The following is a 22557-nucleotide window of genomic DNA, read 5'->3' as shown; positions in this document are numbered from 1 at the left end:
ATGCAGGGGTTGCGATCCTCCTCTTTGTGTTTCCCCCTGTCGCCGCGGTGACAGCCGTTGCGCCTCCCCGACAGCTTGGGATGGATGCTAGGCCATGCCCCGGGCTCGGTGCTCGGTGCTCGGTGCTGCCGACCCAGCACTCGGAGGAGGTAGACCACGTCGTCAGGCCGTGGGCGGGGCGGCCGGGGAACGCACGCGCAGTTCCGCCGACCGCCGGCAGGGGGCGCGCACACGGGAGCCCGAGGCCGTCCACTGCGGCTGCGCGCCCCGCCTCCGCCCCTCTCAGCTGACAGCTGTGGGAACGGAAGGGGCGGCGCTCGGGGCCGAGCCCGGCGTCTCGGGGGGCCTGGCGGGCGGGTGGCGGTGCGGGGCTCCGGACGGGCGCGGAGGGCGGAACTTTCGGACCCAGCCCGGCGGGACGGCCGGAAGGTACAGTGCGGGCGGCGCGGCGGGCGCGGCGGGCGCGCGGGGCGGCGGGAGTCGGCCGGGCCGGTCCAGGTCCGCGGGCCCTCGGTGCCCCGGGCCCGGCTCCTCCCCGTCCCCCGGGGCCGCGCCGGGCGCCTCCCCCCCCGGGGCTCGGGGCGGTGGCTGAGCCGCACGGAGGCGGCGGCGGCGCTGCCCCGGGCCGGGCCGCGGGGCGCGGGGTGGACGGGCGCGGCGGAGCCCCCTCCGGGCTGGCGGGGCCGGGGGAGCCGGGGGCTTCCGGCGGCGTGGGTCGGGACGCCTTCCGTGGGGGCCGCGCGCTCGTTTCCAGGTCCGCCCGGTGCGTGCGCCCCGGAGCCGATCCCCGGGTGTGGGGGGGGGGGGAGCGGGCTCATTGTCACCGCGCTCCCCGTTCCCGTGACGACCTACCCGACGCCCGGCTTCCAGGGCCCGCAGCGCCTGGTTACCGAACCCCGCGCGCCCGCCGGGCCCCGCGTTCCAGCGCGTTCCGGGGCGCCGCACCACCCACCCAACCCCCCCCCCCCCCATTCGGTTACCACATCGTCCAGGGCCCCAGGCGAGGTGCAGCCCCCGAGGCCGAGCCCAGCCAGCGGGCGGGGAGGACCCCACCCGCCCCTCCCCCCGGAGAAGCCCCTAGGCCCAGCCGGCTAGCCGGTGCCGCTCGCTCCCCCAACCCCCCGCCGCGCTCGAGGGCGAGGGGGCGAGGCCAACGCGGCTGGAACCTCACGACGCGATGTCGAGTAGGAAAGTGCCGTCTGCAGTGGGGTCGGTGGGGTGGGGTAGAGGCTACCTCACTGCACACCCGGAACCCCCCCCCCCACCCTCCCCTCCCGGGGAAGCTTGGGAAGCTAGCTGGGTTTGAGGAGCTGTTCAAGGGACACGCTGATCGCTGATGGGAGTAGAGTAGAATGTTCTGGAAAAGTAGCCCTTTGGGAGATCTCAAAGGCAGACAAGGTGGAGATAGCCAACCGAACACCATAAACCGTGAATCATCTCTCATACTATCTGCAGATGTGTTGTTTTTTTTTAACACAGGATCTTAAATCATATATTTATTTTTGTGTCCATCCTGGGGCTTGAACTCAAGGCCTGGGCGCTGGCTGCCCCTGAGCGTCTCTCTGCTCAAGGCTAGTAGCACTCTACCAGTTGTGCCACAGCTCACTTTTTGTTTGGTGGTGAACTGGAGATAAGAGTCTCTCTCTCTCTCAGACTTTCCTGTCCCCGCTGGGCTTTGAACCTCCATTCTCAAATCTCAGCCTCCTGAGGAGTTGTGATTACCGGTGTGACTCACCACTGCCCAGTAAAACTCAATCCTTTTTATCACTACCTACCAGCACTTGTTTAAGTGGTTGAAAATTCAGGAAGGTAAATGTGAAAGGACCTAATACGGTACACAGTAGGCGCTCAATAAATGTGCATTGATTCTGAATATTGTCACTATTGGCTTGCTTTAGAGTCACAGACGTGAGAATCTGCTTTACAGTTTGATATAATACAATCGTTTTGCATATAATTTCAATATGTTTGTTGCCCTCCACAACCCTCCATACCTCTCTTTCTCATAAATGGCTCTTAAGCTTTTAGAATCAAACTTAAAAGTTCTTTTTTGTTGTTGTTTGCTTTACAACATTCGGTCATCAAAGTTAACCTTGAATGTCTCAGATTGGGTTAATTTATGAACAAGAGAGAACTGGAGGGAAGTAGGAAATGGAGGAGTAAAAGAAACGGGAGAGGGGGTAAAGGTGGGAGAATAATGAGGGAGGAGATAAGTTGGATAAGAAATGTACTCACTGCCTTAGGTATGAAACTGTAACCCCTCTGCACAGCACTTTGACAATGAATAAGTCAATTAAAAAATAAAAAAAATTAAAAAAGGATCGACGCATAGTAAAAGGAAATGAAAGAGGAAAAAGGAGAAGTTGTTTGTTTTGGGGTGTGGTGTTCTGCCCTGCCTGTGACCTTGGTGTTGCTCTGTTCTAGGGCTGCAGACTGTCAGATAAGAAGGCCTCCATCATGGCTGGGACGCAGGCTTTTCCCTGACCAGGAGCGCTGTCTCTGAATCATGACTCAGACTGTCCTAGGAGAGGCATCTGTGGCTGTCGATTAAGACTGGCCATATGTTAGGGCGTGGTACAATGCTAAGTCAGAATTTCCATTGGGAGAGAGTCCTAACACCCCTTTTCGTGTCTCTTCTCTGCAGATGGCGGGATTTCCATAGTCTATTTACTATGAGCCCCGTAGCTCGGCCCTATCTTCAGCTTCAGCAGTCTCAGCTCCACAGGCTGGAGAATAAATGGGATTTGTACACATTGCACAAGGAACTGCAGTGCTGATATCTTTTTCTTCTGGTTGTTATTAACAGGTACTAACTGACCTCAAATAGAACATGTTACTGTGTTGCAGGCATACAGCCTAAGCTGGGACATTAACGTGTACTGGGGAAAAATTACTTTCTGAATGTGGCATCATCTTAAATGGGTTTGTTTAAATTGTATAATGTGAAAAACTATACCCTAAACGCTCAATTTTGTACACTTGGTGTCTGGGCTTTGAACTTTCACTTTCCTCTGGCTCTCGAGAAGAAACTGTGCCTCCACTTTTGGCTTTTTAATAATTAATGGAGACAAGTTCTCAGATTTATCTGTCCCGGCTAACTCCAAACCTCAATTCTCAGATCTTAACCTCCCACATAGGTAGGATTATAGACATGAGCCACTGACACTCAGCTGTACATTTCAAGTTGTAAAGAGTTGCTAACTGTGAGGAACAACTGTAGTTACAGTCTCAACATTTTAATTGACAGTGATTTTTTTTTTCAATTTTAAATACAGGGTCTAGGGCTGGGGATATGGCCTAGTGGCAAGAGTGCCTGCCTCATATACATGAGGCCCTGGGTTCGATTCTCCAGCACCACATATACAGAAAATGGCCAGAAGTGGCGCTGTGGCTCAAGTAGCAGAGTGCTAGCCTTGAGCAAAAAGAAGCCAGGGACAGTGCTCAGGCCCTGAGTCCAAGGCCCAGGACTGGCAAAAAAAAAAAAAAAAAAAAAAAAAAAATACAAGGTCTAGTTCTCCAGCATAAGATGGCCTTGAACTCTCTATCCTCTTGCTTCAAATTCCAAAATGCTAGGATTACAGCCTATGCCACCATGCTAAGCTATATTTTTGTTTTTATTGAAGTAAGTTTCATAGATTTTAATGTATACATTATCTCATTTAAATGACGAAGTAGTATTTCTTACACTGCACTTACAAAAGCATTTATTTATTCACATTATCATAGCATGTTTTCTTTCGTTTTTGTTTTTTTTCTTCTGGCCCTGATGCTGTCCCTGAGCTTTAGTGCTCAAGGCTAGCACTCTACCACATTAGCCACAGCTCTACTCCCAGCTTCTTGGTGATTAACCGGAGGTGACAGTCGCATGGACTTTCCCGCCCAGGCTGTCTTCCACCTGCAGTCCTCACGTCTCAGCCTCCGGGGAGCTGGGACTACAGGCATAAGCCACTAGTGCTCAGCCATGTCTTCATTCTTCCTGTTATCAAAAATAATTGTCTTAACGTTGATAACATCTTGTGTGTGATGACGTCTGGTGTGCTTTAAAAAATTAAAATTATTACTTATACTTTAACTTTCTTATATGCGGTATCTGTGCCTGTAGCATCCTCTCAGTGGGGAGTCATTTTGAAGTTTTGAGTGTCACAACTCTTGTAGGGAGCACTGTCGGCATCTATAATGCCTAACAGTCCCCCGCAACAACCGATTTAGATGTGTGTCGCTTATACTTGATTCCTTTAGCAAGCACGTCCTTTACTAGACTCAGTGGACAAGTCAGTAATTGGTGCATATAACCCCAACATTTGGTAGGCCTAGGCAAGAGGATTGTGAGTTGGAGACCAGCCTCCTCCTCAAGTGAGTTCTAGATCATCCTGGGCTATAAATGAGACAGTGTCTCAGTTTTTGTTTTAGTTGTGTTTTTCTTGAATCAGTCATAGTACCTAACTGATAAAGCCTTTTTGAAGAAGCCTTAACTACAAAGCTGATAGATGTGCTAGATAGGACTGTTTTAGTATGCAACAAAGAAGTGACAGTGTTGACTAGTGCCTTGCAGTTGTACTATTAAACTTCCCCAAGTCTGCATTTTCTGTTCTTAACTGATTTGAATTACTACCTCCAATTTCTCAGAAAGTTAAATGTCGTCAGAAGATCGAGAAGCTCAGGAGGATGAATTGCTGGCCCTGGCAAGCATTTATGATGGAGATGAATTCAGAAAAGCAGAGTCTGTCCAAGGTGGAGAAACCAGGATCAATTTGGATTTGCCACAGAATTTCAAGATATTTGTGAGCGGTTAGTTAACAGTAATCTCTTACAGAGATTTTTCTAAATAAAAACCATTCCCAAATTTTTAGTGTACTCTGTAAACTCTTGGTCATTTTGCACTTATGGATGCTAGTGGTATAGGATAGTATTGCAGAGTTAGTGCATGAAAGAATGTTAGAATGGAAAGTAAACAGTTTGTAATTTGATTCTGCCTTTTGCCCATAGAATTGGGATATTATCTTAAGTATTTCATGCCTTCTGTTCTTCTGGTTAGCAGTTTATTGGCATGAATCATTGGTAGTTAAAAAGAAGAAACAAAAGAAAATGAAAAAAATATACAGTGTAATAGTTCTTGGGACATTTGAAAGTAGCATGGTGGTTGTTAGTACTGTTTGGTTTCCAGAATCATTTCAGCTACCATAAACAGATTGTATATGCTATTACTCTGACCTTTTCCTTCAGAAAAAACAAAACTGCTTTTGATATAATTAAGACCTCAATGCACATATTCTCAAATTGTTAATACTATATGGCTATAAAGCACCAAACACTTGGTATTTCTCACACATTCATTTTTGCATGTCATAGAATAATAACAAGCTAGTTTAAAATAGTGTTTCTGCCATAGAGGCATTGAGCAAAGAACTGGCCATTTAGATGGAGCCTTGATCATGAGACTGTTACATGCTGTATCTTATTTACATGATACGAATCCAAATGGAATTCATAGATACTGGCACATACTGGTCTAAGTCAACCATGGTTGCTTGATAAAAGTAAACATCTTTTTCTCTGGATTATGTCTTTGATCATCTACTCTAAGCCAACAAGAAGACAAACATTGTGTATTACTTGGTCACCATTGTTAGGAATTATACAGAGACGTGTATACAAGAATAAATTGTCTTCTCAGACATTTCATGATGCTTGGTAGATTTTTTTAAGGGCTTATAAGATTTTTTTTTTAAGGTGGTGGCTATGAAGTTAATATTAGGGAGTAGAAAATGTTTTTGGGGCGGGTTTTTATGCCCTCCCCTAAAGCATTAAGTCTTTCTTGATAACTGCTCAAGAAAGAAACAATAACAGACACTCAATTGTTGATCCTTTCTAATTTTTGTTTTCGGTTCAGGCAATTCAAATGAGTGTCTCCCGAATAGTGGCTTTGAATACACCATTTGCTTTCTGCCTCCACTTGTGCTGAACTTTGAACTGCCACCAGATTATCCATCTTCTTCCCCACCTTCATTCACACTTAGTGGCAAATGGCTGTCACCAACTCAGGTAGACCTGAAACTTACGTTCTCCTATCCATTTGTAGAAGCTTACAGAATCACCTGTAATTGAAGACTTGGTGATCTTAAATTCAGTGCATGAAGAATAAATGACTTTGATTTTGTAATTTCTCCCTTTGCCTTCATAAATCCTAATGTTAATGAACTGAAAATGCTTGATATTTTACACAGTAAAGGCGGTAACTGAAATGCTTAATCACTATGAATTGCCATAGCAGTAATTTTTAATCAAGTCTGTTTCCTTGCTTATCTTACTGGTTTCTCATTTAATCTGTTTCATAATTGAGACTATCAGGTCTTCATTTTGCCTGGACGTTGATATTGCTTTTTTCTTCGTTTCTTACCCATTCTTTAGATGAAAGATTTAATTGGAAGTAGAACTGAAAATTGAGCTAATGTAAATTCCCTGTGTAAATGTCATAAGTGTTTTCTTCATGATAATGTCTACATTAGCAACAAATGATTGTTGACTGGTGTTAATTAGTTATAGTCTTTTGGGAAACATGGTATTGCTGTATTGCCCAAGCTGGCTTTGAACTTGAGATCTTTCTAAGTTTTCCAAGTATTGGCATTACAACTAATATGTATAGAAATTAGCTACACGACTGGCTTAATCATATAGTTAATCATTTCCCTGCCTTTTCATTGTCCAGGAATAGCAAGAGTGTTTTACAGTTAGATTTTTAAAAATGTATTGATGTATATTTGTATTATCTTTGAGTAGTTGTACCAAGGGGTTTTAATTCATCATGTCGTGAATGCGAACATCTTGATCATTGTCACCCTGTCCTCTCTGGAGCTTATGACCCACGCCTGTGTGTATGTACTCATACCCGCAAAAAAAGGTTCACGTTAACTGGATCTGTGGCTGTACTTCCTAGCATCTCCTTAATACTGTTCTTTAGGAGGGTATTGGTAAAGATTCACTGTTTTATGTTTTATAGCTAAACTTAGAGTAAGGTTCTTCTTTTCTTTTCTCTTTCTTTCTTTTTTATTCTAGTATAATAGGGGTAAAGCAGGGAGAAATGGTAAAGAGAAACATTTTCTACTTCCCATGCAGGAAATAAGACTTAAAGACTCTACAGTAAGAGTCTATCAAGTTTTTATGCATATAATTTACATTTTAATTAGTCTCATATTTCTCCTTGGTTTAATTCTTGTTTGATGCTACACCGGTGGCTTCATGGCTTTGTGAATTTCATCTGTTTGATAGTAAAATTGACACACGATCCTGTCATTCACTAAATTAGGGTAGGTAGATGGGATTAAGGAAGCGTTTTTCAATTTTCCAGTATTTTGTATTTCCTTCCCCAATAGTCAGACCCAGTAACCTTTGCTATATTCCTCTGTGACTCCCCAGTCACATTTACACGAACCCTGATGCCTCCCCAGTCACATTTACACGAACCCTGATGCCTCTTTGATGAAGAAAGGGAGTAGAGAAGTAAGGATGGGAGAGAATGGATTTGGTGCTCACACAAATAAGCCGAACTTCCCTTTAAGTATTTATTACATGTTTTACATTTTAACCATGCTCAAAAGTGTGGTTGATATTATATGCCTCTTGAAGCAGATGTGAAAAAGCCTGAGTTGTGAGTCTGGTCATTATGTATCTACATTAGTGTCGGTGCAGGGTGCAGTCAATAGCACTACACAGCAAGGGACTTCAGAAAAATAGGGCTGGTTTTCATTTGCTATTTAAATTTACAAAATTTGTTTGCCAGCTGGCAGGGTTATTTTTGGTTATTTACCTAAAAAGAAAAGCAGCTTATAATTCTTGTGCTCTACTTGCAAATATTTTACATTTCTAATAGAAAATCCTCGTATGTTTGTCTTTCAAATGAAACAGAGCCCTTTAAAAGGAAAAGTCAAAATAATTTAAATTTGGTTGCTTAGTTTAGAGAAGTGTACTTTCTCTGTGGCAGCCAAACCATGAGGATTGGTAATTATGTGAGAGTCAATTTCAGTCTGCTTCCCAGATATCATGTAATCTGATGTAAACCCAGATTCACGGTAAAAAAGTAGCTTGTAAATCTGAATAACAAGGACTTGGAAGTTCAATTTAGCTAGTGACTCCTTCAGTTAACTCTTTGATGAGACTAAAAATTAAAATTAATTCTAAAACGTGGATGTTTCTTTATTTTTTTTACTTAAATTAATTTTTTATCTCATGTAAAACAAGTTTACATCATTATGGAGGTAAATAGGGTATGTAGTGTCTGTACATTGTGCAATGTTTAGAATTGGACAGCTAATGCTTTTTCACCATCAGAGTAAACATACATTATTTTTCAGACATTTTACCTTTTTTTTTATGGTGAAAGCATTAAAGCAATCCTTTCTTCTGGCTTCCCTCCCCCCCCCCCTAGCTTTTTGAAATGTATAGTACATTATTGGTTTTTTGTTTTGTTTTGTTGTTATTTGTTTGGGGCCATACTGGGGCTTGAACTTGTGCCCTTGTTTGGCTTCTTCTAGTCAAGGTTGACACTCTACCATGTGAGCCATGCCTCCATTTCTGGCTTTTAACTGGTTAACTGGATTGAAGTGTTTAACCAAGATTTTTCTGTTTGGTCTGGTTTTGAACTTGTGATCCTCAGTTCTCAACCTCCTGGGTAACTAGGAGTACAGTCTAATACATGAGCTGAGTTCCCAGCTAATTATGCATTATTGTTTCTATAGTCACTCAACTCTGCAATCACACACCATAACTTCTTGCTTTTAACTAACTATAACTTAGTATGCACTGTCCAATGTTTCCTTATCCTTTTCTCCTACTCTCTCCAGATCCTGGCAACCACCCTTCTACTTCCAACTTCTTTCTATCCAGTTGATTTATTTTATTTTTAATCTTGATTTTTTAGTGGTACTGGGGTTTAAACTCAGGTCTTTGCGTTTGCTAGGGAAAGCAAACCATACCTCTTGTCATTTTTGCTTTAGTTTTTCAGATAGGTTCTTATGCGATTCCCTGGGACAGGCCCTAGACTGACTCTCCTCCATCTGCCTCCCAAACAGCTGGGATTATAGGTCGATGCCATCACAACCAGATTGTTTGATGAGATAGGGACTCCTCACAGTTTGCCTGGGCAGGCCTCGCACCTGATCCTCCTATTCTGCCTCCTGTATAACTGGGATTTCAGGAGCATGCCACCAAGTCCAGCCTTGAGATTAACTTTTTAATAGGATGTATATGAGCACGATCATGTAATACTTGTCTTTTTGTGTCTGGTTTATTTTACTTAACACAGTCTTGTTTATCAATGTGCTTCACATGCATGTGCCTCATTATTCATTTATCTTTTGATGGAAATTTAGGCTGCTTCATTTCTTGGCAATAATGAATAGTGCTGCAGCAAACATAGGGTTGAAGATATCTCTTTGACAGACTGATTTTATTTCCTTTGGATATACACACACAGAGACACACACCCAGTAGGGTAATAGCTAGGTTACATTTAGATCCATTTTTATTTTGGATCAGTGGTAGGGCCTGAACTCATGGCCTTGGGCTGGGCTGTCTCCTGAGCTCTACCACTTTGAGCCACACCTCCGCTTCCAGTTTTCTGGTGGTTCATTGGAGATAAGAGTCTCATGGACTTTCCTGCCCAGGCTGGCTTTGAACTGCGATCCTCAGGTCTCAGCCTCTTGAGTACCCGAGATCACAAGTGTGAGCCACCCCCCTGCCCCCGGTTTTTTATTTTTTAAAGAACCTCCGTAGAGGTTCCCATAGTGGCTATATTGACCTATATACATTCCTGCCAACACTGTGTAAGTGTTCTCTTTTCTCCATGACAGCACTTAGCCTTTTATTATTTTTTAATTTTTATTATTCTTACTGGGATGAGGTAATTTTGAAATAGCATTTCTCGGATGAGTGATGTTGAGCATTTTCTCATGTGCCTTGTTGGCTATTTGTATGTCTTTTTTTTTTTTTTTTGGCCAGTCCTGGGCCTTGGACTCAGAGCCTGAGCACTGTCCCTGGCTTCTACCCGCTCAAGGCTAGCACTCTGCCACCTTAGCCACAGCGCCCCTTCTGGCCGTTTTCCATATATGTGGTGCTGGGGAATTGAACTGAGAGCTTCATGTGTAGGAGGCAAGCACTCTTGCCATTAGGCCATATTCCCAGCCCTGTATGTCTTTTTTTTTTTTAATTAAATTTTATTGACAAGGTGTTGTGCAAAGAGGGTACAGTTACATAATAAGGCAGTGAATACATTTCTTGAGATATCTTACACCCTCATTTTTCTTTCCCTTCCCTAGACCAGGTAGGCATATATACAATATCCAGTGTACCAAAATCATATACAGTAGCCATATAGGGTACGCCACCGGAAATTCACCTAGAACTTTAAAGATAACGTCAACAGTAGAATATTTGTATGTCTTTTGAGAAATGTCTGTTAGGTTTATTGCTTCTTTTGTGGGGGGAGAGGGTCACTGGGGAATGAACCCAAGGCCTTTGTATGCTAAACAAGTATTCCCACTGAACTATATACTTTTAACCCCTTATTGCTCATTTTATTTTATTTTGCCAGTCCTGGAGCATGGGACTTGGCCTGAATGCCATCTCTGGCTTCTTTTTGCTCAAGGCTAGCACTCTACCTCTTGAGCCACAGCACCACTTTGGGCTTTTTCTGTTTATGTGGCTCTGAGGAATCGAACTCAAGGCTTCATGCATGCTAGGAAAGCACTGTACCACTAAGCCACATTTATTGCTCTGATTTTAAGTCAAGACTATATGGAGTGTGGGTTGCTACTGAGTTTTTGGTTCCTTATATTATCTGAATTTTAACCCCTCGTCAGATGTATACATTGCATATAGTTTGCCCATTGTGTAGATTGTCTCTACACTTGGCTGTTCCCTCTGCAGTGCAAAAGATTGAGTGTGATATCCTATCTGTCTATTTTTGCTTCTGTTTCCTTTGCCTTTGGGATGGTATCCAACAAATCTGTGTCTGTTCCAATGTCCAAAGCATTTTTCTTGTATTTTCTTCTAGTAGTTTCATAATTTCAGGTATGACATTTGAGCCTTTTAATTCATTCTGAGTTTATTTTTGTAACTGGTAAAAGATAGGCATCTAGCTTCCTTCTTCTACATGTGGATGTACAACTTAACAGTACCATATGTTGAAAAGACTGTCCTGTCCTTTCTTGGGTGTTTATTTGTTTGTTTTTCTTGTAGTGTTAGGGATCAAGCGAAGCGCAGGGCTTATATGCATGCTAGCAAGCACTCTACCACTGAGCTCTGTCTCTAGATGGTATTTTAAACTGTTCTTTTTCTAACCATGGTATCTGTAGGGCTAGGACTTTGAAAGGAAAAGAAAGGAATAGTTCATTTTAGAACTAGGTCTCTTTTCATACATGAGATACAGAACTCTACTAAAACAAGATACAGAACAACGCCCTGAAAGCAGCTCCAATGCAAATCTAGCTAAACAGTTCAGAGAGTTCTTTGCCATTTCTCCTGTCATTGTGGCACTGGTGTCTGACCTTGAGTTCTGTTCTGGCTCCTACCTTGATACTGTTTTGTAGTACAGTTTATCACAGTAGTAAAAATAGGTCAAGAAGTGAAAGTGGTGCTGTGGCTCAAAGCGGTAAAGTGCCAACTTTGAGCTAAAGCCTCAGGGACATTGCCCAGGCCCCAAGTTCAAGTCCTACAACAGAACAACGACAAAAGTGAGGAAGTCTAATGGCCTAACTTACATGTTAAAAAGACTCCAGGAAGATCAGGAGTGGGTGTTGTAACCTTTCCAGACTCACAGTGTCCACATGTGCTTTTCTCCTAGCTCTCTGCTCTCTGCAAGCACTTAGACAACCTGTGGGAAGAACACCGGGGCAGCGTGGTCCTGTTTGCTTGGATGCAGTTTCTTAAGGAAGAGACCCTAGCGTATCTGAATATTGCTTCTCCTTTTGAGCTCAAGATGGATCCTCAGAAGAAAGTACAGAGAAGGACGGCTCAGGCCTCTTCCAACACAGAGCTAGATTTGGGAGGAGCTACAGGATCTGATGCAAGCGAAGAGGAAGTTGTAGATGAGAGAGCTGTTCAGGATGTTGAATCATTGTCAAGTCTTATCCAGGAAATTTTGGACTTTGATCAAGCTCAGCAGATGAAATGCTTCAATAGTAAATTGTTCCTGTGCAATATCTGTTTCTGTGAGAAACTGGGTAGTGAATGCATGTACTTTCTGGAGTGCAGGCATGTGTATTGCAAAGCCTGTCTGAAGGACTACTTTGAAATCCAGATCAAAGATGGCCAAGTTCAATGCCTCAACTGCCCAGAACCAAAGTGCCCTTCAGTGGCCACACCTGGTCAGGTAACTACTCTGAAATGGTTGTTTCACACTTTTCTTTCACAAAAGGAGTCCTCTTCTCAGGAACTTCATGAGGTGTGTGTGTGTGAAAGGAGTCCTCTTCTCAGGAACTTCATGAGGTGTGTGTGTGTGTGTGTGTGTGCGTGTGCGTGTGCGTGCGCGTGTATGCTTGGGAAGCTCAAGCTGGCCTCAAACTTGTGATTATCCTGTCTCTGCTTCTCAAGTGCTTAGAATGCAAGCATCCACTGCAATGCCCGTCATAAGAATTTAAAAATATTTGTTGCTTGATTGCAGTGCTTGGGGGTTCAAAACCAGAGCCTCACATGCTAGGCAAGGATTCTACTACCAGCATCTCAAGATCATCCGTGATAGGGAACATGGGGTGACCTAAAGCTCTGGAACCAGTTCACAAGGCGATTTACATTCAAACAAATGTGAATGCTTAGGATTGAGCAGTTCTAGATTGCTAAAAAGAAAAAGTAATTTATAATTAAGCCTGGTGGTTTATTCTATCTGCTAGGATCTCATCCGCCCTGGCAAATCCTAAGTCTTTCTTGGTATGAGGTTGGGATCTGAAAGGTACAGATAGCCCTTGGAATGATGAACTGAATCATTTACAGATGTTCCTAATACTGCCACCTACTTGTTTTTATTAAGTAGTTGTACAAAGAGTGTACAATTCCATAAGTCAGGTTGTGAGTGCAGGGCTTCTTGATCACCCTTCTCTTCATTCTCCCTCACTTTCTGCCTCCCATTCCTACCCTCAAGTTATATAGTTCAATCACTGCATTTGCTTCCCCTCCCCCCCCCCCCTCCCGCTTTCCCTCCAAAGCATGTTTCCACTTTCTGGTATTCACTAAGTTGTTCAGGAGAGTTACACTTTGGACTCCTCCTTTACTTCTTTTTAAATTCAACTTTCTTAAGGTGTAACTTTACTTACAATTCACTGAACCCACTTTAAATGACAGAGTTTGCTTAGTTTTGACAAATGTGTAGACTCATGCGATCACCACTTCAGTCAGGATACAGACTGTTGTTGTACTTGGTTTGATTCTGAATAGAAATGGGTTTTAATTTCTGTCATCATCCGGTCCATACCATCCTCCTAAGAATCTCGTCAGGATCGGAAGTGGTTAGGAAAACTTCAAACCTGTGGTGTCTGCATTTCCCTCCAGGTCAAAGAACTAGTGGAAGCAGAGTTATTTGCCCGCTATGACCGTCTTCTTCTCCAATCTACCTTGGACCTGATGGCAGATGTGGTGTACTGCCCCCGCCCTTGTTGCCAGCTGCCTGTGATGCAGGAGCCTGGCTGTACCATGGCCATCTGCTCCAGCTGCAATTTTGCCTTCTGTACCTTGTGTAGATTGACCTACCATGGTGTCTCTCCATGTAAGGTGACTGCAGGTATGTTTTAATCACACAAGCTCAAATGGAATCGATAATCTACCCCTCCCCAGAAATGCCTAGGACTTCAGTTTATAAATTTAGAAGTACTGATTAAACAGGCATTTCTGTGTTACTAGTTTTTATACTGGGTTCTGGGGCTACTGTAGTCACCAGAAGAGACAACATCTCTGCCCTGTGGAACTTAATCTTGTGATGGTAACAGTCAAAGTAAATGTTAGGTGGTAGTAGGTGCTAAGGAGGAAATGTAGGCAAGCAGAAGCAGGATGTGAAATTCTAAGGGAAGAGGACTTGGGGTTTTAGTTATGCAAATCAGGAGAGACCTCACTGGCAGAATGGCTTAAAAACTTGAAGGGAGCCAGGTATTGGTGGCTCCTGCCTATAATCCTAGCTACACAGGAGGCTGAGATGGGAGGATTGCAGTTTGAAGCCAGCCTAGACAAAGAGGTCCATGAGACTCTTCTCGTCAATTAACCACCCTATATCAGAAGTGGAGCTATGACTCAAAGTGGTAGAGTACTGGCCTTGAATGTAAAAGCTCAGGGACAGTGCTTAGGCCCTGAGTTTAAGCCCCATGACTGACCCCCAAAAAAGGAAAAAACACTTGAAGGAAGTAAGGAAAATCATGCAGAAGGCATTTTTAGGGTGGCATTCTAGAAAAAGGAATGGTGAGATAATTTCTACCTTTGAACACAGAATATTTTAGATCCTGATAACAAATGCCGGGAATCTCAACTCATTTCCTTAGCATGTATGTGTGATCAGTTATTAAATGCTTTCTCACTGAGCCCAGAGAGGCCTTGGAAATCTCCCTTTCCATGGTGTTTCAGAAATAGTTTCCTGTTCCATTTTTTTCTTTTCTTTTCTTTTTTTTGTAATTTATTCATTAATTAAAGAAAAGGTTTTTTTTGACAAGGTGCTGTGCAAAAAGGGTACAGTTACATAGTAGGGCAGTGTGTACATTACTTGTGATATCTTACATCCTGTTTTTCTTTCCCTTCCCTAGGTCGGTAGATATATATACAATATACAATGTTTAATATATACAATATGCAATTTTCCTCAGGGCCTGGGCACTGTCCCTGGCTTCTTTTTGCTCAAGGCTAGCACTCTACTATTTGAGCCACAGCACCACTTCTGGCTTTTTCTATGTATGTGATGCTGAGGAATCGAACCCAGGGCTTCATGCATGCTAGGCAGGCACTCTACCACTAAGCCACATTCTCAGCCCTGCCTGTTCCATTCAGTTAGGTGATAGCGCTCTAGAAGCCAGGTGAAAAGCTGACAGGAAGTACTTTTTAACACTTGAAACAAGCATAGTGAGCCTGAGGGTAGTTAAATTGATTTACTGATTATTTTATGTGCAGAACTGAACAGTTTAGTCAGTCTTTACCCTAAATTAAAGTTACCTTGTATTGGTAAGACTTGTTCATTATCCAATGGTGAATAATGATGACTTAGTGAAAAATCAGTGTCTGAGTTTTTGTGTTTATTGGTCTGTTTATTTTCTGGTGTGGTGCCAGGGGTTGAACCCAGAGCCTTACACACACTAGGCAAATGCTTTAGCACTGTAATACATCATAAGCCTCTCTCTGTCTTTTATATATGCTACCACTTGCATAAACATATCAACAGTAAGAAATCAAAGGAAAGAACCTTCTATTGGCATTAGCAACTAATTGGCCTCCTTTGTCATTTGTACATGCGTAAATTTTTCACTTAGTTGAAAGGTTTTTTGTTTTTTTTCTGGATTCTGTAATGAAGTTTGAGTTGGGGTAGTGGCACCCTAATTAGCAGTTTCTAATAACTAAATATTATGTCATCAAATGACTTTTGTACATAATAATTTCCCTGGAAATTTGCCACCGTTGAATGGCTCTCCACGTAAATGACTTTACTTTAGGCTATTTCCTTCTGCTAAAGACCAGGAATAATACTGAGCAAAGATGATGACCATTTTTAATGACTTTCAGTCAGCAACTGAAAAGTTACATGAAAGTTAATTTTCCATTTCACTTTCTAGAGAAACTAATAGACTTACGAAATGAATACCTGCAAGCAGATGAAGCCAATAAAAGATTTTTGGAACAGAGGTATGGCAAGAGGGTGATTCAGAAGGCTCTGGAAGAGATGGAAAGTAAGGAGTGGCTGGAGAAGAACTCCAAGAGCTGCCCCTGCTGCGGAACCCCCATAGAGGCGAGTGCTTTGGAATGCGCTGGGAAGCAAGCACATTGGAAAGAAAGCACGCGGTGATTGACTACCTGAAGTGTGGAAGTCTAGGAGTCAGTCCAGTAACTTATAAAGGAAACACATTTCGGTACTTAGTAAACCTTCCCACTTAGAACATGCAGATTTCACAAGTAAATCTTGTTGTTGACCTTAAGTGTACACAGACTTCCTTTTTCAAAGTGCTTTCTATATAGAAGCAATTGTTTTCACGTTATATCTACCTCAAAGTGGAGAGGATTGTGCTTTAGTCTATTTTCTATTGCTTAAGAAAAAACCCCACAACAATAACAGACACAGACTAGCTAAGTTACAAGGCTAAAAATGTTTCTTCATGCTGTGCTCCAAGGCTGAGGGGCACCATTTGGTATTACCACCAAGCTTGAGGCAGTACAGAGCGTTGCTTGGTGAGAGAAAGGAGAGGGAGTGGGACCTTGGTCTGCTTTGGTCTCTCTCTCTCTCTCTCTCTCTCTCTCTCTCTCTCTCTCTCTCTCTCTCTCTCTCTCCTTAACAAGCCATCATAGCTCCCCCTACCCCATGACTTTACCTAATACTCTCATCCCCAAGGTCTTACTTCTAAACACCATCGTTAGATAAAGTTTCAACTTTCTTAATATCTCATGAGGAGAATTAAACTCTTAACAAGCATTTCTGAGTGGTCAAACTATAGCAGGTTGTAGGGGAGCATCCCAGAGCTACAGTCAGCTCTGTGAATAACAAAAAGCATTATCTGACTTCCTAGAAATATTTATCCTGGAAGACAGCACATCTATTTAACCAGTACACTCAGGAAATGGAGTCATTTTTTTTTCATTAATCTGTTTCCAGTAATTAAACACATCTATTATTTATTGCCAAAATCTGAACAATTTTAGAATTAGAATATATCTTTGCATTTGATTCTACCTTTCTGAAACTTTATATCTGAACTGAACCTAATGGCAATGCTGGTTACCTCAGTATTGTGTGTATGTGTATTTACCTATTTTAAATATATATTTTATATACTTTGGTGCTGGTACCGGGGTTTGAACTCCTGGCCTCCTAGTCTTTCTTGGCTTTTTCACTCACTCCTGGATGACACTCTTATCCCTTGAGCCATACCTTCGCTTCTTTTTTGTGGTTAATTGGACATAAGACTCAAAGACTTGACTGCCTGACTAGCTTTAAACTTGTTTTCAGATCTCAGCATTCTGAGTAGCTAGGATTACATTTGTGAGCCAGCAGAACTCAGCTCTGGCTTTCTGTTTACTGTTGACATGCCTTAGCTGTGTAACAGAATGGAAGACTTGATACCAAATATTTAGACTTAGGTAAAATATTTAAACATAAGCCTTTTAGTACTAATCTAACTACATGTTCCAGTCATCTGTGCTTGATTTGTATCTACCATTTATCAGAAAGGATTTTGCTGGGTATCTGGTTGCAGGAATCTCGTGTATTTTTTCCTGTATTTTATTAGTAATATAAAATATTAAGCATTAAATAGTTTTCAGTGTGCTTCATGCCTGCTTCAGGTTTTCATGAGAAAGTGAGAAGATGAGTGCTTTGGCTACTTAGCGGGCTGAGATTTGAGCTTGGAAATCAGCTTGGGCAGAAAGTCCATGAGACTCTTTAAGTACCAGGAAAGCCAGAAGTGGACCTATGGCTCAAGTGGTACGGTGCTAGCCTTGAGCAAAAGAAGTTCAGGGACAGTGAGTAGGCCCTGAGTTCAAGCCCCAGGACCAGCCCAAGGAAAAAGAAGGGAGAAGACTAGGAGATTATTATGCTGAGTGTTTTTGGTTTGTGTGTTTCACTTATACTTTCACAGCCTTGATACTTTTCTTTTTCTCTTTCCTACCAGAAACTAGATGGATGTAACAAGATGACGTGTACTGGCTGTATGCAGTATTTCTGCTGGATTTGCATGGGTTCTCTGTCCCGGGCAAACCCTTACAAACATTTCACTGATCCTGACTCCCCATGCTTCAACAGGTACCGATACATAGACTTCCTAGACTCCGCAGCAGATTTGTAATACTTGATTTGTAAACAAGTCTTTTTTTCCTAAAGTACTTGGACTTTCTCCTACATGTTTTCCAACATATATGAATTTTTGTGTGGAAATGAGTTTTATAATAGGAATACACACCACCTGAACTTTTTATTTTGCTCTTCTGTCAGTCTTTCTAGTCAGGAAACCTTTGAGCTCACAGCCTTCCTGCCTTAGCCTCCCGAATGCGGGAATTATAGGCAGATGCCACCATGCCCATTCTCTTCAACTATTCAAACATACAGAAAAGTTGATAGGATAAAACTATGAAGTGTGAATCAACAATAATACTTGGCCATATTTATTTTCTTTTAACATTTTAGCTGACCTACCTGAAGATAAATTGGAGTTAGGATAATACTTCAACTCTTAATACTTGCATATGTGTCTCCTGAGATGATACAGTACATCTGAGGGCCAGGAATAGAGCTTACTGTAGTGTGTACCCTTATTAGCATATGCAAGGTCTGGGTTCAATCTCCAGGGTCCTCCCTCTTCCCCATTCCTCCAAGGAAAGGTTTCTCTATAATGACAAGACTTTGTTTTTGTTATACTAGGTGTGAACAGAGGGCTGGATGCTCTGCCCCTTGAGCCCTGCACTCAGCCCATGATGATAGTTTAAAACTTAATGACAATTCATGATGCTATCATCTAATACACATCATACTTAAAATTTCCCAGTTATCCCTCAACATTCCTATTTAAGGTCATTTTACTGAGCCAAGAGCTAACCAAGTCCAGTCAATGTAATTGGTTCTGTCTCTTTTGCTTCATGATACAGAACAATGTGGAGCCACCTTATTTATTGAGCTGAACATTGGGCTTTTTGAAGAATCCAGATGACATGCTTTCTAGAATTCTGTTCCTTTGTGATGTATTTTAGTTTGTTTATCTTTTCCATTTGCTTTCAACTGGAAGTTAGGTTTAGAGTGAAGTTTGATTAGATGTAGAGTAACATTTTTGGCAAGAATCCTTAATGATTGGTATTACATGTTGTATCTTATCTGGAAGCTTATGATGTCAGATTGTCTCTCTTTGTGTTCTACCATTTATTTCACTGTAAAAGTAAGTTTTCACTTTGTTATTAGTAAGTAATCTGTGGAGTGATTCCTTGGCCCAGTGTAGATATTTCGTTCCTTAACCGCTCTCCAAATTTACCATCAAGTTGATAGGCTCCTATTAGAGAACCTACACTCAGCATTAATAAGTGAAAGTATAGGAAGTGTTAGAGAAGTAATTCCTACTTATGAATAAGCTTTTCTTAATGTTGGAAATCACATACATTTTCGTCACTATAAGGGAAGGAAAAGAAATTGGCAAGTACAAACAAAACATTCTACCTGTGAGGATGCAAAGACTATGACGATAATGGAAGGATTAATATTAGAGTCATAGTGTCTTGAAAGAGTTCAGCTCCTTCTACAGTACTTGACTCCCCAGTCTTGGCTTATTGTGTATATTGTATATATTATGTATCAATTTTGTGATACCCATCCTCCATATTGTTTATCCTTGGCTCTGAATAATTTGTCTATCCTAAAAGGATCCTAAAAGGACTGTTCTTAAATACCTTAAAGTAGCTTGTTCAGAGGGACTCAAATTTCAGCCCCCTTCAGTGGAATGATTAAAAGAGAAGAAAAGATACACGAGATATTATCATAAGAGTACAGAAAGTGTTTTTGAGAGAAAGAAAGGCAGGTTATCTTTGGTTTTGTCCAAATACATAAATTTATACCCTCTCTTTTGCTTCTAGGTTATTCCATGCTGTGGATGTTAATGGAGATGTATGGGAAGATGAGATTGAAGACTGATTCATTGTCTGCTTATGATATGGAAGTGGAATGGTTTGCCCTAATCTTCTGTCACGTACACAAAGTAACCTTGCAGGATGTTTAGGGTGCCATGCACTCACTCCTCCTGTGAAGAAGATAAGAAAGAGCAAGGTTTATATTTTCATTGGTACTACTGATTAAGGCACATTCATGCATTTTTCCATGTAACATAAATTGATAAAATTATAAGCCAAAGGTTCAGAAAGTGAAAAACTATAGGATATTAAATATTATAAGGTGCCCAGAGCTCGGAATAGTTAAAAAGTATTTATTTTCTTTCCCAAGCCTTAGGTAGGGAGAAGGGTCAAACTTAGAGCAGTCTGAGAAAAGCATCTCTCTGAGACATTCTGTTGGGGCTCAGTCCTCACAACTGAGGTGGATAAAAGCCTTGAGCGCACTGTACCGGGCTCCATCTCGTCCATGCTGCTCATTCCTTCCACCCTCAGATTCTGCATGTTCTCCATGGAAGGAGCCATCTACTCTAACTGACTGGATGGCCTGGTGTCATTTCGATCTTTTCCAAGTAGACATTTGTAATGGTTTTAAAAATGTTTTTAATACCACAGACACTGTAGCTCACTAGATTATTCCTGAGTGGTACACATAGTCCAGGGATTGTGAGCCAATTCTAGAATTTAATGGTAATGGCTCCAAAAACTTTTGGCCCTTTCCCACCTTCTGAGTAATAGAGCTTAGACTTAAAACTTGTCTTTGTTACCTCATTCCACATTTTCTCCCTTTCCTCCACCTGCCTTGTTGGTAAGGACAGTTTTAATGTTAATTCCAGCAGCACGTTTTTATTTCCTCTGCTGAAATAGGAGAAAACCTAGTATTCCTGAACCAAGCTGAACAAGCTGTGCGTTCTTTCAGTACCTGGGTTTGAACCTGTATACAGCACTATAGTTCTAGTCCTAACTTTCTGAATGCTTTTTAAAGGTCTTATAATTTGTGGGAATTTGGCTTCTTACTGTTTTATTGCAACCACAGTATTTTGGGTGATAATTTTAGCTTGATACCTAGATTCTTGTTTTCTGGTTTGGTTGGCCTTTTGGAAAATTGTCTTTCCTCATGGTTTAGCAAGTGGCTTGCTAGTCACTTGGTCAATATTTTTGAAAAAGAGGACAGAAGAATTCAACTGCACCTGTGAACATGTTTTTTTCAACCTTACATTGAAAATTAGGGAATGCCTTTTAACTGTCAGCAAGGATTGTGTTTCTGGATTGTCATTGAGGATAATCTTAAAAAATAAAAATAATTTTAAAAAAACGATCTTATAATTAGAACAGAATTGCTGCTGTTTATTCTGTCACCAGGGCAACCTATAGCATCTTAAAAACTGTAACTTTTGTTGGGAGCTGGGGATTGAACCCAGGCAATATGAGCATGTGCTTTTTTCACTGAGCTAACTCCCAGCCATATAACTTACTCATAAAATGGCTAGATCATCATCATTAATATTGCTCACTAGTCTAGTACATTTTTTACATTATTTATCATTACCTGGGCTCGTGACTGAGCTTAGATTTTAGGGCTCACGTTCTCGTTAAACAAGTTAGTTTCAAGGGCTTCCATCAATCACATTTATATAAGAGCTTCAGTTAATTTAAGTAATAAGTTGAAAAGAATTAAGAATTAAAATTACTCAATGTAGGGGCTGGGAATATGGCCTAGTGGTGAGTGCTTGCCTCATATACATAAAGCCCTGGGTTCGATTCCTCAGCACCACATATATAGAAAAAAAAATTACCTAAGGAGAGTGTATACCTAAGGAGAGTGGCATTTGTGCTTGAACAGGACCTTGTTTTAGATTAATAGTAGCCACTGAAAATCTGCTCAAGATTTTATTTTGGCTGTTATAGATTATGATAATGATGTCATAGGAGTAAGAAGAAACCTCTATAACAAAGTATTAACAATAAGTGGGAAGAAGTTTTTCCACTTATTTTAAAAAATGCAACAAGGGGATAAAGCTCAAAGACTTGGTTATTTGTCTATTTCTTTCTTAGGTACTAATTGTTCATCCTTCACTTTTATCAGAAACTATGAGGCTTGTAAAACCTTGTTTTTGAGACATGGGCTGATTTTAAGATGGCACAATTTTGGCTAGAGTACTTTTGACTCTGGGTAAAAGGGAATATTTGAGTAACCCTAACTACCCTTTGAAGCACATTAGTTTGTAGAAGGTTGCTATGTCAAAGTATCAGATGTAATAAACAGTTTTATAACCAGCTTAATTTCTTGAGAGCCTGTTTTATATGTGGGCTGAGATTTGATGTAAATTGACATGAACATCATGGGTCCTTTGGTAAGAATTTAAAGTGGCCATGTCTCTTGATTTTTATAAAAGATTGGGTCTAAAGCTAATACATGAAGATAAAGTTGCAGTAACTTTTTTCCCCCTAAAATAAAAGCTCTGTGACTTTTCAGGTTTGTGTTTGCAATAATTTAAGGGACTGGCTTCATCATTTGAAATGTATCTTGTTTAAAAAAAAATCTAAATTTTAATCTAAATTTTAGATTTAGTGCAAAACTGCAAAGATAAAGCAGTTCCTGAATGTCCAACACCCAGTTTTTGTACTTGTCATACAATCACAGCTTATATTTTATTCAGATTTCCTTAGTTTTTTTTCTGTTCTTTTTCTGTTCCAAGATGCATTATTACATTTAGTTATGTCTCCTGAATTCCTCTTAGCTGTCTCAAT

The 22557-nt window shown here is 41.5% G+C and overlaps 1 protein-coding gene across 3 annotated transcripts; it reads left to right on the top strand.

Annotated features, from left to right (window-relative positions):
• The first annotated feature begins 289 nt into the window (after positions 1-289).
• On the top strand, positions 290-22281 carry Rnf14 (ring finger protein 14). 3 transcript variants are annotated; one of them, XM_048331220.1, is made up of 10 exons: positions 290-429; positions 2645-2806; positions 4627-4788; positions 5891-6042; positions 11837-12364; positions 13537-13765; positions 15789-15961; positions 17835-17965; positions 19777-21502; positions 21611-22281. In XM_048331220.1, exons 3-9 carry the CDS (start codon positions 4635-4637, stop codon positions 19832-19834), a joined length of 1425 nt encoding a protein of 474 aa, XP_048187177.1. In that variant the 5' UTR covers positions 290-429; positions 2645-2806; positions 4627-4634; the 3' UTR covers positions 19835-21502; positions 21611-22281. The 3 variants fall into 3 exon arrangements, with proteins under 3 accessions (XP_048187177.1, XP_048187178.1, XP_048187179.1); XM_048331221.1 differs by lacking the exons at positions 290-429; positions 2645-2806 and adding an exon at positions 2817-2889; XM_048331222.1 differs by lacking the exons at positions 290-429; positions 2645-2806; positions 5891-6042 and having other exon boundaries at positions 4650-4788.
• Positions 22282-22557: the final 276 nt, after the last annotated feature.

The sequence above is a fragment of the Perognathus longimembris genome, chromosome 22, assembly GCF_023159225.1.
Source record: "Perognathus longimembris pacificus isolate PPM17 chromosome 22, ASM2315922v1, whole genome shotgun sequence".
Lineage (NCBI taxonomy): Eukaryota > Metazoa > Chordata > Mammalia > Rodentia > Heteromyidae > Perognathus > Perognathus longimembris.
The sequence above is the reverse complement of the archived record's forward strand: the minus strand, read 5'-3'. Positions and strand labels throughout refer to the sequence as shown.